The 17,158-nt window shown below is 40.8% G+C and overlaps 1 protein-coding gene across 1 annotated transcript in view; it reads left to right on the top strand.

Annotated features, from left to right (window-relative positions):
* The window catches only part of LOC136864344 (lachesin), a 512,637-nt gene that overhangs the window by 30,653 nt on the left and 464,826 nt on the right, over window positions 1-17,158 (top strand). The window contains exon 2 of the mRNA XM_068226175.1: window positions 4,852-4,920. Within this exon, the coding sequence (XP_068082276.1) occupies window positions 4,852-4,920 (69 nt within the window). The remainder of the gene's footprint in view (window positions 1-4,851; window positions 4,921-17,158) is intronic.

A 17,158-nucleotide genomic window follows, 5' to 3' on the forward strand; every position in this document is an offset into this window, starting at 1 on the left:
GTATGGAGATGTAGTTATGATTTGTTTTAGGGTTGAAATGTGGTGTTGGAGAAATGGTGGTATGTGGTTTATGTTGAAATGTGGTGTTGGAAAGGTATGGGGATGTAGCTATGATATGTTATAGGGTTGAAATGTGATGTGGGAGAAGTGGTGGTATAAGATGGGGGAAGGCAGAAGGTAAGTGCACTTGTGGAAGGAGTAGAGCTGGTATGCTGAGGTGTGGTGTTAAGTGATATTTTGAATATTGTGATGATGTATGAGTGTATGGTATTTGTGGATGGAGATTTATTTGATGGTAGACGAGTGTGTGCTAGGGCTGAAATGTGGTGATGGAAGTAGAGGTGGTATATGTTGAAATGTGGTGTTGGAAAGGTATGGAGAGTGAGGGTGTACTCATGAGTACGTGCTTCTTTATTGGTAACATTGGTATGGCTATTTAATTTTTGGAGCTGGAAAGAGGTGAGTTTATTATAATATTATTGGTGTCTGGTATAAATGCTGAGTGATGGCAGACGAGTGTGGGTTAGGGCTGAAATGTGGTGTTGGAAGTAGAGGTGGTATATGTTGATATATAGGTAATGAAGTGTGTTTATTTATTGTTGATATTTGGAGATGGAGGAGTGGTGGTACACGTGATATCAGAATTTAAGCGTGGAAAGGGATGAGATTTGAGAAGTGGTGTTTTGTTTGAATAATTGTCTTGAGGTGTTTTTATTAGGTGGAGTTGAAGTTGTAATAGATGTGTCTGTATAGTGAACTTGACGGTGATGGTGATATGTGTTGGTATAGGTAAGGAGTGTATTGTTATAATATGTGAAAGGTGGTGTTAGAGAGGTGGTAGATATGAGTGTTGGGTATTTATAGGTGAAATTTTGGTTTGGTGGCGTAAGTGGAAGAAAGCTTGGTAGGTAAATCTGATCATTTAATTGAGATGGTTTTATCTATTGCTGAAATTTTTGGAGGTGATATTATTGCCTTTGTGTTTGGTACGCAAGTGCTGAAATGATGATTGATTAGTTGTATAGTGATGTAAGTGTTGAGTGAAATAAGGACAACTGAAGAGTATGGGAGTAAGTATGTATAAAATGTAGGTGAGTTCGTAAGAGTGAATACTGGTTGGCAAATGGTGATTCAATGATGTATTGTGTAATATACGAATCTATTGGTGGCGAAATTGTGGAGATGGAGGGGTGTAGGAGATATGTATTGCTAAAGGACAAAGTTGCGACAGGTGAGGTGTGAGGTAAACATGGATATGGCTGGCGAGGCAAGGTCTGCCTGAGCACAGCAACTCAGAGTGGGTCATGTAGAAAAACAATGGAGGTGTGGAATGTGCAGTGTCAACTAGGACACTTGGTAGAAGGAGTTGTCTGGCTCAGAGATCGCGCAGGTGATATTATATGTTGATATTGGCAAACGGTTCATAGAGGGAATCAACCGTTGGCCAGCGGATTATTAATAGTATTATTTGTTTATTTATTCAGCTACTTATTTAAGTTGTAGGGTGGCTTAGGTAGAACTCTATTGTGAACATGTATTGGGGCTGAACGCCTGTGTTGTTCATCAATAAATTCATTCCATATAACCAGATCCGTATTTTGACTCTGCGTGAGCAAGGGCTGTCCCTATGTAGAAAAGCCGAAGTGATCCGGCTGAATAATACTGATGTAATCTCTTCCAAAGAACCGGAAGTATGGAGGATTTGCCACGTACCGGACGACACGATCGACGAGAGCCGCTCATAATCGATACCTTCGGATTTGGGCCCTCAGGAACCCTGGTGACAATGAAACGCAACTGCGCAACTACTCTTGGAGGCCATTAGTGGCTGTTGCACCACAAACCATCCACCATCGCCTCCACAACGTGAATCTTCATGCTAGGCGTTGGTGGTGATCACCCCTACTCACCCCGCAGCACCGTGGTACCCGGTATAGCATGATGGGTGGACCTGAATCAATGGTCATGTGCCCTCAAAGTCGTATATGGAGATAGACTGGAACAACCGAATGCCTCCGTCACCCTGCTCCGTAGGTCTAGCAGAGGGGAGGGTCCATCACAGTTTGGGTCAGAAAATGTATGGCTACCGGACGTCTCTCATTAATGTTGAAGGCAACTTGCAGGCAGAGGCATATCGGGACACCATCCTCGATCCATTTGTGCTGCCTTTCCATCAACACGTTGGCGATGTGTTGCATATACGTCAGAGTGCACCGTGCGCGCCTTGTAACTACCTCCAGAGGTCGGGATAACTCGGATGGAGCGACCTACATGTTTCCCGGATCTGAATACCATTGAGTACGCTTGGGACCAATTGGAACGGGCTATCCGGGGCCGCAGGAACCCTCCACGTACACTAGCGGACGTCCGTAGGAATGTCATCGAGGAATGGGACAGACTGGACAGAGAACGCCTGAATAATTGATGGACAGCGTGCCTCGAAGGGTGCGAGTCTGCAACAATGCCAGGGAAGGTGTAACTGGTTACTGAGAGATTTGAATTGGTTTGCAAGAGGGCATCTTCCTGAAAGAAATTTATTTTTTGTTCTGTATGTTTGTGTTTGCAATAAATTATGTTTCCTTGCTGTATAATGTGTCGGGCAGCATGTACCTATCCCCAACAGATCATAGAGATTACTGTCCAGTAACAAATGGGGTGGTGTAAAACTTTTTAAATCTGTGTATATTGATTCATTCTTTACCACCACATATATGCACTCAGTTCACAATGGCACTGTAAATGTAATCAGTCCAGATCTATGGCGTTTTCTATTCTTTCCTTATACCTATATAAATGATTCCTTAACTGATGAAATTCTATCATGTAAATCATTCTCAGCTGGTTTTGTCTTTTGTGTATTTATTTTCTTAAAGGAATCATTAGTGTAATTTTACAGTTTAAGCACTTTATTTAAGATAATGAAAACAGACGAAGGGACTGGTAAAGGTTGAATCATTTATTTTACCTTTGGCAATAACTAGGACGGGGGTACTACGAAGTGATACATTCCATGCATTGATTGAAGTTCTCTCAGATGTCTTCTGATTTCTGAATAAGTATTCCCCGTCCAATAAAATCATGCATTACTTGGTTGAGGATCCAGTTCGTTTCTTTCAGTAAAACGATCGTAGACTTGTTTATTGAACTGTTGAGACTCTTGAAAAGATAATATTTACGCAGAAAAACGTTTCAAAATTATAGCCTACGTTATACGTACTGATACAAATTTGCGAAATATAAATCTCATCGAGACTCGGTGACAACGGTCAGTGTATTTTGAACCTTTACTGGTATTTGCTATTCTTTTACCATGAATCTTGTCTCCTTCTCTCCCTTGTATGTTTGACCACGCGATTGATTTGTCGAGCTTTTCAGAGTGTATCCCAGTTCCAGCTACATCCAGTGACGGTACATTGTGGCCCCGTCATTTTAAAATCAGTAGCGAAGACATGTTTGACGGTATTGGTAACGTGAAAAATTTTTCAGTCTTTTGAATACAAAATTAAAATTCAAACACAGAAACTGAAACTGAATTTTTTTAATATTATCATTTAGACTTTCACGGCCCGTGTCACTATTCATGAAGTATACTTTGGGATTATGCCGTGTAATTAATTATAAACACACTCTACGCGTTTCAAAAGGAACCTTGCATTTCTTCATCGGGAGACAAGAGAGAAATGAAATGTCCCATTAAAGGTTGATAGGAGAAAGCAACAAGGAACTTAAAATGGTGCCCGAAGATGTAGAAGGGACACAATTTTAGCTCCATACTAGGGACAACGAATGGTAGCAGTCAAGCACCACTTTCTAATGGTTCTGATAATACGTAGCCATGATTCACTGAGGAGAATATTCTCTAATGTTTCTGATAAGGGGTAGCCATGATTCACTGAGGAGAATGATGCTCAACTGCTACCTTTCGTTGTCTCTATTATGGGGCTAAAATGGCGTCCCTTTTGCATCTTAGGGCAGCATTTTAAGTTCCTTGTTGCTTTCTCCTAGCAACCTTTAATGCAACGTTTCATTTCTCTGTTGTCTCCTGATGAAGAAGGGCAAGGTTCCTTTTGAAATACGTAGTGTGTTTATAATTAATTACACGGCATAATCCCAAAATATACTTCATGAATATAAATATTTTTTATCACACTGCGACATATTTCGTCCAATCAAGTAGACTTCTTCAAATGTTTCAGTTCTTAAAAAATAAAATTAACCTTGGAAAGACATTCATATGTTATATACATATTTGTTTACGAATTTCGGATTAGATGGTTGCTAAACAAATATATTTTGTAGGGCCTAACAACCTACTTAAATCGCTTTTCTTTTCCAGCACTGCTTCATATTTATAATTCGTAAAGAGTCCTGTATAGTAATCAAAAGTACAATATTTCCATATTTATTTGAAGCATTTTGCGGAGTTTGAAGTTGTTCACTTGAGTGAACGAAACATATCTACCTGAGATTAATATCGTCCTGTATCCTAAAGTTCAGTTCATTTTATATGAATCATGTTTGTCCACCTGAACAGTTGCTTACATTCTCACTGTTAACTAGACAGCTCTGAAAAGCATTGTGATCACCCAATCAGATTAGGTAGTATTCTTTGAAATAAGCGAACTGATTAAAAGAAATTTATCTAAATACTTCTTTAAAGAAAACTGAAGACGATTCTTCAGTGGATGCTAGAATCAAAATCGTAGATTTCATGCTGGTACAGAGGTTGTTACACTCGAAAGATCTTTGCCAAGTCCCCGTCAGGCTCTGTGTTCTGTGTTTTAGATGAAGAAAATTAGACGGATTTGAATTCCTTATAAATGACCAAAATATTTTCTATTTCTTTCGAAGTGGCCGAGTTCGGAAGGACAGGCGTCACCCTGCTGTGCTCGATCGTCTGCAGTTGGAGTACCACAGGCAGTAAGGTTTTATTGTACTGGATCAGACCCACCCGTGTTGTGCATGTGATCACGCATGAAAGTGATTTAGCAAATTGACTCCACAGTTTAATGAAACAATGTGAATAATTGATAAACTTACCCCTGTGTTGTACTGCCTCCATAATACTGTGTTTCATTTTAAGGGTACATTAAATTCTATTGTTCTGACGTTACAATTGGCACACAGTAAACGCAGGCATCACTGGCATAAAGTTAAGGTAAACTATTCAAACTACAAGCTTTGCTTACTTATACAGTTTTATGATAATTGGAATTAATATCAACTCTCCATAGTGAAAGAACCTCTCTTCCGAACTTGTGTCCATTAGGCTCACTAGAGTTCGAATACATAATTTTTAACAAAGACTGGTAATTTAATCAAATTCTCTGTACTTAGTATTAGTTGTCTGAATATTCTTTGAACCTGTCATGCATCATTTCTAATCTCCATCCCACCCATGAGTTCTGTCTTCATCTCGTGACTAAGAGCTTTCTCTCCAGAGCATTTCCTACTTCATAAATGTTAAACATTTTAATCATAACTGAGGGACATTGTTGCAGATGTATATTCCTTGGAGACATGTTCCAACAGTCCTTTTCCTACCTGTTACTCTTATGCCCACTTCACTATTCTTCTTCTTTTTAATTTGTTTACCCTCCAGTGTTGGTTTTTTCCGTCGGACTCAGCAAGGGATCCCACCTCTACCGGCTCAAGGGCCGTGTCCTGCACCGTGAGCCATTGGGTCGGGGAATACAACTGGGGAGAATTACCAGTATCTCGCCCAGGCGGCCTCACCTGCTATGCTGAACTGGGGTCTTGTGGTGGGATGGGAAGATTGTAAGGGATAGACAAGAGAGAGAGAGAGAGAGAGAGAGAGGGAAGCGGCCATGGCCTTAAGTTAGGTACCACCCCGGCATTTGCCTGGAGGAGAAGTAGGAAACCACGGAAAACCACTTCCAGGATGGCTGAGGTGGGAATCGAACCCACCTCTACTCATATGACCTCCTGAGGCCAAATGGACCCCGTTCCATCCCTCGTACCACTTTTCAAATTTCGTGGCAGAGCCGGGAATCGAACCCGGGCCTCCGGGGGGTGGCAGCTAATCACACTAACCACTACACCACAGAGGCGGACATCCAATTTTCATGCGCAGTTTTTTCTTGCAGGTGTATTTTCAAAAAATTACATCTTACTATATTTCAAACACTGAATGCTACTATAACAAAACATCAGGGAAAATTGAACAAAGTAACTCAATTGTTCCTTATTTATTAGTTATATTCCCATTTTATTCCTCTGTTCCCGAGGGTTTGAAATGTTTCTCTTCCTTGTTTCTATACTGTTCTAAATTTCCTGTATGTCCCATGTATTAGGTATTACCTCTACTTAGAAACGTTCATGACTGCTCTTCAGTGATTATCTTCACTTCATTACACGATTCACTGTAACCGGGCTGAGTGGCTCAGACGGTTGAGGCGCTGGCGCTGGCAGCTTCGAACCTGGATCAGTCCGGTGGTATTTGAAGGTGCTCAATACGTCAGGTTCGTATCGGTAGTTCTACTGGCACCTAAAAGAACTCCTGTGGGTCTAAATTCTGGCACCTCCGCGTCTCCAAAAACCGCTAAAGTAGTCATTGGGACGTAAAACCAATAACATTATTACAATTGCGATTCACTTTCAGTAAGAAAGAAGTAACAGAAACAAAATAAATAATAAATTACGTAATCATAAGCATGAAATACATTTTTCCTCGTACGTGATTACCGTTAACGTGAATAAACACATCAAGATAAATCTAAAATTCAATTAATATGATCAATTATTTATCGAGAATATTTTTAGAGCCACTCAGGTAAAAGGACAGCATTTAAACCTTTAACTTTCTACGTACGTCTAACCTTTTTACCGGCCCCGTGGTGTAGGGGTAGCGTGCTGCCTCTTACCCGGAGGCCGCGGGTTCGATTCCCTGCCAGGTCAGGGATTTTACCTGGACCTGAGGGCTTGGTTCGAGGTCCACTCAGCCTACGTGATTAGAATTGAGGAGCTATCTTACGGTGAGATAGCGGCCCCGGTCTCAAAAGCCAAGAATATCGGCCGAGAGGATTCGTCGTGCTGACCTCACGACACCTCGCAATCTGCAGGCCTTCGGGCTGAGCAGCGGTTGCTTGGTAGGCCAAGGCCCTTCAAGGGCTGTAGTGCCATCGGGAGGGGGTCTAACCATTTTATCCCGTTTCTTTACTGGGTCGGATATAAAGTGAAATGAATCTCCGTAGCGATTTACGACTGGATGCCCTTCCTGACGTTAGTCTCATAAGAGGAGATAATGAGATGAAATTAACACAGTCTAGCTCGAGCAGTCGAGGAGAGAGGTTGCGTAGCGAAGTGCGTGCTGTAAACATGGTTGGCATTGAACAGTACCGGGCCGCTATTGGGAAATGGCAGGCAAGGCAGAAGAAGGAGGTCAGGAATGGATTGGTGACGGACGGATTGAAAATGAGTGAAGCGGTGCTGGTGGTGACAGTGATAGCAGTGTTACTGGTTATTGGGGGGGTGGAAGTGAACCCAGGCCCAAATACCAGTGGAAAATTTAGCGCAGAGGATTTGGCCGCACTCAGGGTGGTTGTAAGTGAAGTGATGCAGGAAAAGTGTCAATGGGATAAGGTGCAGGAAATAAAGGACATGATGGAGGAGCAGAGAAGGGAGATAGGGAACATGAAGAAATGGCTTGAAACGAAGACAGAGGAATCGAGCAGGAGAGTGGTCAATAACGAGAAAGAAATCGAGTTATTGAGAGGGGAAGTGAAGCATCTGAAAGACGAGGTGATGAAGATGAAGAAAGAAGCGGAGGGGTACAGGCAGGAGAGATTGAAAAAAGCCATATTTTTATATGGAATTGAGGAAGGGGCGAGAGAGAGCAAGATTGAGCTGATATTTAAGGTGGTGGAAGCTATACGTGATGTTATGAAGGTAAACTTTAGTGAGGTAGACATTGATGATGTAGAGAGAGTTGGTAGAATCAAAGGTCGGAGGCCAATTAGGGTTACATTGTTCTCAACCCTAATGGCAGATTCTGTGTTAAGAAACAGCAAGAATTTACAAGGGCGGAAAATAGGGGTGAAAGGAGACATGGGAAGAGAAGGAAGTGAAAACGCGAAGATCTTGAATAGGCACCTTTGGAGAGCGAGGAACCAGGGGCTAAAGGCCCGAATAAGAGGTCTGAGGTTGGAGGTGACGAACGGGCGATGGGTCAGAGTTCATTCAGTTTCTAAGCTAAAGGAAATGGACGAAAACGAGAGGGTTGAGAGTGGTGAGAGGTCAAGGCAAGATGGGAAGAAGAAAGAAGAAAAGAAGAGGAGGAGGGACGTGGCAGGAGAGCAAGGCATCTCGGAAGAGAATGGGCAGTGCAGCCGGGAGACAGAAGACCAAGATAGTGAAGTGGACGGTGAGAGTGGACCGCAAGAAACTGGGAGAGGAGAGTGTAGTGGTGCAGTGAGTAAGAAAGGACAAAGGGAGATGGATTCAGAAGTCCAAAATAGTGAGGGGGAGAGTGGGGGTGAGCAGCAAGAAGAGGTGAGTGCAGGGTGCAGTGGTGTAGCGAAAAAGAAAGGTCAAGAGGAGACAGATCGACAAGAAGGTAAAAAACTTATGAGTAAAGTCAGGAGTAAGAGCTTAAAAGACATATGGGGAAAAGTACGTAAAGGGATGGAGGATACAGAGGGAGAGAGGTCGATAAATACTAGAAGTAAGAATAGAGCGGGAGACCTAGAAGGGAGGGAGGGAAAGTTATAACAATTTTGGAAGATAGGATGTGTGAATATTGAAGGAGTAAGGAGCAAATTAGGAAACAAGAAAGTTAGGGAAGTAATTGAAAGTTTCGATGTTGTGGCACTCTTAGAGACGTGGTTGGAAACAGGGAGGGAGATTACATGGAAGGGGTTTGAGATAAAATATAAATATAGAAGAAAAGAGAGGAATAAGGGACGAGCACCAGGAGGGATGATAGTTCTAATTAGGGAAGAAATTAGTGAAAGAGTAGAGGATATAGAGACCGATATGATGGAAACCATATGGCTGAGATTGAATTTGGGAGAGAGAGAGGGACGGAGGAAGAAAATAAATCTAGCTTTTGTTTACTGTCATCCTAGTAATTCAGAATATGCAAATAAATATTTTTTTGAAGAGTTATTGGTGGATATTGGTAGGATAAGGGGAATGTATCCAGGGGAGGAGGATATGTTGTTATTTGGGGATTGGAACGCGAGAATAGGAGAACAGAGCCCAATTTATAGTAGGGAGGATGGAATGTGTTTGTTAGAAAGCAGAAGGAGTGAGGACAAAATTACAAATAGTTATGGAGAGAAGCTCCTAGAGATGTGTGCTGTGGGAAACTTGTATATTCTGAATGGGTGGATAGAGGGTGACAGGACGGGGAAATTGACATATGTTACGGAGAAAGGGGGTAGTGTGATAGATATGGTTCTGAGCTCGGAAGGGATGATTGAGGAAGTTGTAAGTATGGAAATAGGAGATTGGATTGAGTCACACCATTTCCCGGTGAGGGTTATGCTGAAAAGAGAGGTAGAGAAGCGTACAATGAAGGAAAATGAGACAAAGGATAAACGAGGGAGGGGTTATAATAAGTACAAATGGACAGAGAAGGTAGGCCGGGATTGGAATAGGGTAGTAAAGGAGGAGTTACATCTTCTGAAATATGGGTGGGAAGGGGCGTTAGAAGAGAATGATACTGATAAAGCCTTGGAATTGTTGCTACATCCAATAAAGATGATAGCGCAGAAGGTGAAAGCTAGAAAAGGAAATAAGAAAGAGGGAGAAGAATGGTTTAATAGGGAGTGTGAAGGATTGCGGAGGAGGGTGATGGACGCTTTAGGAGAATATAGAAGGAAAGGTGGAAGCCAAGAAAGGGAGTTTTTCTGTAGATTGAGGAAGGAGTATAAAAAGAAAATTTCTGAGACAAAAAAGACGTGGTTAGAGGAACAAATGGAAGCCATAAATAATGACTGCAAGACTAACAATTTTGAGAGAGTCTGGGATAAGATTAATAGAATTATTAAGGGTGGAAGGAATATGGAGAGAACGAGTATTGAGGAAGTGCAATGGGTCAGGCACTTCGAGGAATTACTAGGAAAAAAGGGGGGTGATAGATGGAGAGGTTCGGGAGAAGAAGTAATTTGGAGTAATAGGGGAGTGGCAATTTATGACTTGGATAAAGAAATCACAAGAGAGGAAATCCGGGGAGTGATAAGTAGAGCCAGAGCGAAGTCGGCCGGGGGGTGTAATGGTATAAATAATAAGTTTTGGAAGGAAATTAGTAAAAATGAGATAATGATAGAGGGCATGGTGAAACTATTCAATAGGATATTCGAGGGAGGAAATTACCCTAGGGAATGGGAAACAGGAATTATATGCCCTATATACAAGGGAAAGGGTAGTAGGAACGATGTGAACAGTTATAGGGGTATATCTCTGTTGGATTCTCTGAGTAAAATATATACGGGGGTGCTAGCGAACAGAATAAGTGGGTGGGCGGAAGAAAATGGAATTTTGACAGATTACCAAGGGGGATTTAGGAAAAAGAAAAGAACAGTGGATAATATAATGATAGTAAAGACTATTTTAGAAAAGTATAAGAATATGAATAGAAGTACGGTTTATGTAGCAGCAATAGATTTTGAGAAAGCTTTTGATAAGGTAAATAGAGAGGCCCTACGAGAGAAATTAGGTAGGCTAGGGATTTCGGAGAAGATGTTGAGGGCAGTGGAAGGAATATACAGGGACGTCAGGTTTTGTGTAAAATTGGGAGAAGAGAGAATGAGTGGACCATTGGAGTCCAAGGTGGGTTTAAAACAAGGTTGCAAGTTATCGCCCATACTGTTTATTTTATTTATAAACGATATTTTAGAGGGGTTTGGGGCAGGAAATTGGGCTGTACCGGTAATTAATGGTTTGGAAGTGCCAGGACTGATATTTGCGGATGATGTGTTATTGATGACGTTAACTTCAGGGGCGATGAATAGGGCCTTAGAGTCAGTGATGCTATTTGCGAGGAAATGGGGATTGAAAATTAATGGAAATAAGTCTAAAATATTGATAGTACAGGTGAACAAAAGAAGAAAGATGGAAGGGAATTGGGTAATACAGGGAGAAAGATTGGAACAGGTAAGGAAGCTGGAATATCTAGGAGTTATTTTTAATGATAAAGGAACTTGGAGTGACCAGATCAAAAGAATGAAGTATAGAGGCTTGGCAGCCTTAGCCTCAGTCAGAAATTTGCTACTCAAGTTCCCGGGGATCAGTTATAAAACACTGAGACTCGTGTTCAGGTCGGTAATAGTGGGGAGGGTATTATACGGAGCAGAAGTTTGGGGGCTGGATGAAAAAAGAGAGGAACTAAGAAAGATTGTTAGTAGTTTTGCTAAGTTAGTGATGGGCTTACCGAGGTGTACAGCAAATGTAGGGGCGGAATTAATGTGTGGGGAGGATTTGGAATCAGAGGGTGTGAAAAGAATAGTTAGATATTGGATGAATTTAAAAAGACAGGAAGGTGGGAGAGTTTTACAGGCTGCATATGTACAGCAATTTAAGAGCATGTATAAGGGGGGATGGTTAGAAAAAATAAAAGGATATTTAGAGAGGATAGGATTAGGGCACCTGTGGGGGGAGGTTTGGTCAAAGACAGAAGTGAGAGGGATAAAAATACTAGAAAGGAGAATTAGGGATATCCATAGGCAGAAATTATTGGGGGAAAGCAGACTAAGAAATTCGCTGATTGTTTTGACGAAAATAGAGGAGATAGCAGGGTTGAATATTAGATACGTTGATAGGTCAAATCGATATGGGATGATGTGGTGGCTTTTAGGTCTGCCAAGGAATAAGGGCTGGTTACAGGGCAGGGATAAGACAAGGTGTGTACTTTGTGGAGATGTGAATGATGAGTTTCACTTGCTAAGAGACTGTGAGGGAACGAGGGGGTTAAGACATAGATTATTGAGTGCCGAGAATCGGGAAGTACTGGGGAGAGGGGATGAGAACGCAATACTGAGATGGATTCTTAAACAATGGGAAAAAGGGGGTGAATTGAACAGGTATTTTTGTGCGACAAAAAAGGCCTGCGAGAGTAAAATGAAGGAGAGTGAGTTAGAGGGTGGGCAGGGGAATAGGGGGGTAGAATAGTTATCTGTATAAGGGAAGGAGATAGTAGGTTAAAATTTTAATGGTTTAGTGTATATAGGGACTGAGTATTTAGTTAGGGGAGTTGGGTAAGAGGACAGGATGGCATGGTCTGTTTGTTTTATGATATGTCAGTAATTGTTATTCATTGTAATTTTATTAGGCTAGGATGGTAACTATTTGTGAAGACTGAAATATGGTAAATAATTTGTGAAGGATGAGACGTGGTAAGGGTGAAGTGATATATTTATTGTGATATTTGGAGTTGACGCTGATTGGTAAGTCTTACGATATGTCAGTAATTGTTATTCACTGTAAATTCATTAGGTTATGATGGTAATTGTTTGTGAAGGCCGAAATGTGGCAATGGTGAAGTGGTATATTTATTGTTGATGTATATAAGAGAGAGGATAGCATGATAGTGTGGTATGAGATTGAGAGGTGGTATATGAAGCGATGTGTTGGTATTGAAGGGTAGCTGTATTAGCTTTTGGTTGGGTAGGAGGTTTATTTAATGCTAACTAAGTGAGTGTGAAGAGGGACAAGAGTTTTGGATGGTAGAGATTGGAATGTGGTGTTGGTGAAGAGATGGTATATGAGTGTTTGGTATTTTAAGGTGAAGATGGCCTGGTATCTAGATAAGATTAAGGTAAGATGTGTCATATTGCTGAAATGAGGTGTTGGAGAAGTGGTGGTATAAAATGGTCGCAGTTATTGAGGACTATGGTTGAAATATGGTGAGAAGCGGTGTTAAGTGGTGTTATTTTGTAAATCTGAGATGTTGTAAATTTAGATTTAGTGGTGTATTGTGGAAGGTATATGAGGTGGATCTGGAATGGAAATTGTGGATAAGAGGTGGTATCTGAATCCGGGAGTTGGTATGTAGATGGTTTATTTATTGCTGATTTAGTTTAGATTTATCGAAAAAAAAAAAAAAAAAAATTGTGGTGTGGGAGAAGTGTTGGTATAGGCGAAGATGGTTTGGTAATGAGATGGTTTAATTTATTGCTGAAACTTTTGGAGTTGGAGAGATGATTGTATTAAGTGCGGGTTGGTAAATGTAGTGTATGATGGATTGAAGGGCAATTGCGGAATGTTGGTTGTTATGGTTTGGACAGAGAGTAAGTTAGAGGACAATGATGACGTATGTGCTGAATCCACAAGGACACGGAATGAGTGGTGGTTGCGATAGCAAATGTAATGCTGAGCATGGCTTGGGTTTTAAAATGAGATCAAGCATGGCTAAATAATGGTCAAGTTGCAACATGAGAGGTAGTAATGCATTGAAATAAAAGTGGTATTTAAGGTAAGTGTGGAGGGAGACCAGTGTTGAAATTTGATTGTAAGTTATTGTGATTTTCTGCTGGGTTAGGATTGTGTTATTTATTGTTGTGAACGTGGAGGACTTTTGTTTGTGTTATGGCTGGTTAGAATGTAAGTGCTGACTGTCGATGTTTTGGTATTGATCGGGAGTAGGTCAGGGAAAAGGAATGTGACGAAAGTTGCTGTAGGCATAAGGACAAGTGATGAGTTTGCTGGATCCTCGAGCCGAGGACTGCTACAGAATTGTTATCATTTTTGTTATTATTTATTCCTATTATCTCTATTATCATTATTTTATTTTTATGTATTATATTATTATTATCATTATTTTATTATTATTTTTATTATTATTATTATTTTTTTTATTATAATTATTAATATGGTGTCTTATTGCTTTGTGAACATGTAATGGGGCGGAAAGCCTGTTTGTTCATAAATAAATACTAATACTGTACTAAAAAAAAAAAGATGAAATTAATGACATAATCATATGAGAGTAGGAAGGGAGAGGGTGACCCCTTTCCCGGAACATAGCCTATTCCTATCAAATACCACCAAGTTGTCTGCTCAAAGTTTAACGTCTCCATCCGATGGAAGAATCACCATCAAGAGCGTCATGTACAATGGAGAGAGTTTTCGAATTCAATCCAGGCATCTGGCATACAACCTAGTGATAGAAATGTATACTTATATTTTTTCCTACCCTGCCCTCCAACATTCTAATCGTGAAAATTGTATCGACCAACGGGACTCGAACCGGCTAATAACGGTGTCAGACTCTATAGATTTAACGATCTTGACCACCAGGCGGGCTCATTAACTTTCTAATATGAAATGTAAAACGTTTGCCTGTGTTTCTACTCCATTAAAGAGGTTTTAATTTGTTATTTTCGAGTGAGTTGGCTTCTCAGTACGAGTCGTGTAGTTATGAGCATGCATTCCAGAGATGGTGGATTCGCACCCCTCAATTGGCCAACATGAAGGTGGTGCTCCATGGTTTCTCGTTTTCACATTTAGCAACTGCTAGGGTATACCTTTCCTATCCCATCCTTGTGTTAGTGTGACTGCTATCACTAGCAAAAATATTAATGTAATGTACAGTACGCAAAAGATTTATATATTTTTATTATTTTTATAATTCTATTCCAAGAAACGTATCATGTCAAGCCAGTTTGAGTGGCTTTCTAAGCTCACCATGGCATTTGGAGGTGCTCAAATACGCTAGCCTCATTTAAAATAATTTCCTGCGGGGCAAAATTTCCGGCACCTCGGTGTCACCGGGAACCGTAGTAGTAGTAGTGAAAGGAACGCAAAATAAAATAAACAAGGAAAACATTACTGTCGTTGTGTACAATTATTGTGGATGAAACCTGTTTCAGTGTTGAGGAGCGTTTGGTAGCTTCCGTATGGGTTCACGAACGTCCCACAATACATAAGACTATGGAAGACGTTATGAGGGACGTTACATTGGGTTTTTGGAAACCGTTGCCATCGTGGCAAATGTTACTTGTATGGGAAAAGAAAGTCTTTGTGACGGAAAGTGTTCGTGTTCGTGTTACTCTCCCGACGAAACCAATATGGTGAATAGTATGAAAGCCACTATCGATTTAAGACCGTTATTTTCAGTGAATGTGTTAAGGGACTGCCTGTAAAATAAGTTTCATTGTATAGTAATCCATTCACACCACCCCATATCCTCTACTACACACCATATGAAAAGGATACCTTACAATATACAGAAATAATGGATTGAATAACTGCTCCATTGGCAATATGAGATTAAATACGCACTCCTCGCCTTCAGTGGTAAGTTTGTATCCAGAAAAACTGTCAAGAGGTTAAATACGTTTTGCTCAACGTTATCCAATTTCGTTCATCATGCTCTAATTGCACTACGTTTGCCGCAATGATACCGTTATATCGGACGTAAGATTCTGTATTCAGTGATACATACACCATAGGCCAGAATTTAGACCAAGAAGACGATACAAGGCAAATTAAAAATTATCACATTTTCGACCGGACATAATTTTGTCCCTAATGGTTCTAGAGCAATCGTTGTGAAACCTTCAACTCGGATTCAGAGAGGGTTTTCAGAACATCCCATTTGAGGGGTCGGAGTTGTAATTAAACCGTCAACACTCCGATTTTTCAAAACATTTGCAAATTATCAGTCTCTTATTCATAAACTGCAATTGTATTCGTTATAATTCACCATACTTGTTAACCTGTCTATTTGCGAACAAATCGAGACCAAAGATCATTAAAATTGATCGACGAGTTCACTCACTACAGCGTTCCGAAGTGTATCGTGTGTGCGTAATCGAGCACTTAAAGCACGGGGCAGTCGTTATGACGTTTAGCCCGGTCCTTGAATTAACGGTACCTATCGAAATCGGGATATGGAATATCGTTTGCCAGAAACAGCTTGCAACATGGAAAGGCTGATTTTCTGTGCATACAGGTCTGTGGAGTGAGACGATACCTCACCAAAAGCGTACGATCCCTTTTCTTCCTCTCAAGCCCACGTTTTTAATTATGTTTATCTGGCATTATAACGGAATAGTTTATAATTCTGATAGATTATGGTCCTCCTGTAATATTTAAACCATCTCTTCTACATTTCCGCTGGGACATTCGCAGATAAAGGTTCTTTCGTACTAAACTGAGCCAAGGCCGGCGGTTGGTTGGCTTCCCTGACACACGCAGCCCTCCTGTCCTGTCTGTCTGGCTTCCTTCCTGCCCTTCACTTTCCACGCTGAAGTCAGTAGGCCGCGTTCTTTTGGGAAGATCGGAAGACAGAAAAAATATTTTTTGCATGCAAATATTATTATAAACACGAATCAGCTCGTCACTTTCGTGCCGAGTTTATCAGGGCAATTGCACCTTCTAGAATTTCAATTCACGATCTTCAGTCTTACTAAGAAACGGTGTATAACTTTTATGCAAGGTTTATACACCGTTTGTGAGCAATTTGTTACTAATAAAACGTGTATAAGTCTCCTGTGTATACATCTGTTATAATTATTCACTGAATTGCTTTAAACAAACCAGGACACTCGTATAAGCATTGTACTGTATAGCAGTGAGTGACGAAAAAGAAACAATGAACGATCCGTTTATTTTAGTGGTGTTTACTGTCTGCAGTAATTTAATCGTGTGTCCGGCTCCATGGTTAAATGGTAGCGTGCTGGCCTGTGGTCACAGGGGTTCGATTCCCGGCAGTTTCTGGAATTTTAACCATCATTGGTTAATTTCCCTGGCACGGCGGCTGCGTGTATGTATTGCCTTTATCACCATTTCATCCTCATTACGACGCGCAGGTCGCCTACGGGAGTCAAATCATAAGACCTGCACCTGGCGAGCCGAACCCGTCCTGGGATCTCCCGGCACTAAAAGTCATACGCCATTTCATTTCATTTAATCGTGTTAAAATATCTGATTTATCCATTAAGTACACATTGAAGGAATGGAAAATAACGTTGATGATTTGCACGCTATTTGTAACACAGAAGGCATAGAACATTTAGAGGTTATGGGGACTGGTCATGTTCGTAAAATGAAACACATTAGGAGACGGAGTAGCCATTTCTCCTAGATGACGAAAGTTTTGAAATGAAATATATATTTGCGAAAGAGTATGCTCGAATTGTCATAATTACCGCAGACAAAAATGACAACAAAGACAAAAAGATCCTAGAAGTAC

Source organism: Anabrus simplex, chromosome 1, assembly GCF_040414725.1.
Source record: "Anabrus simplex isolate iqAnaSimp1 chromosome 1, ASM4041472v1, whole genome shotgun sequence".
Taxonomy (NCBI): Eukaryota; Metazoa; Arthropoda; class Insecta; order Orthoptera; family Tettigoniidae; genus Anabrus; species Anabrus simplex.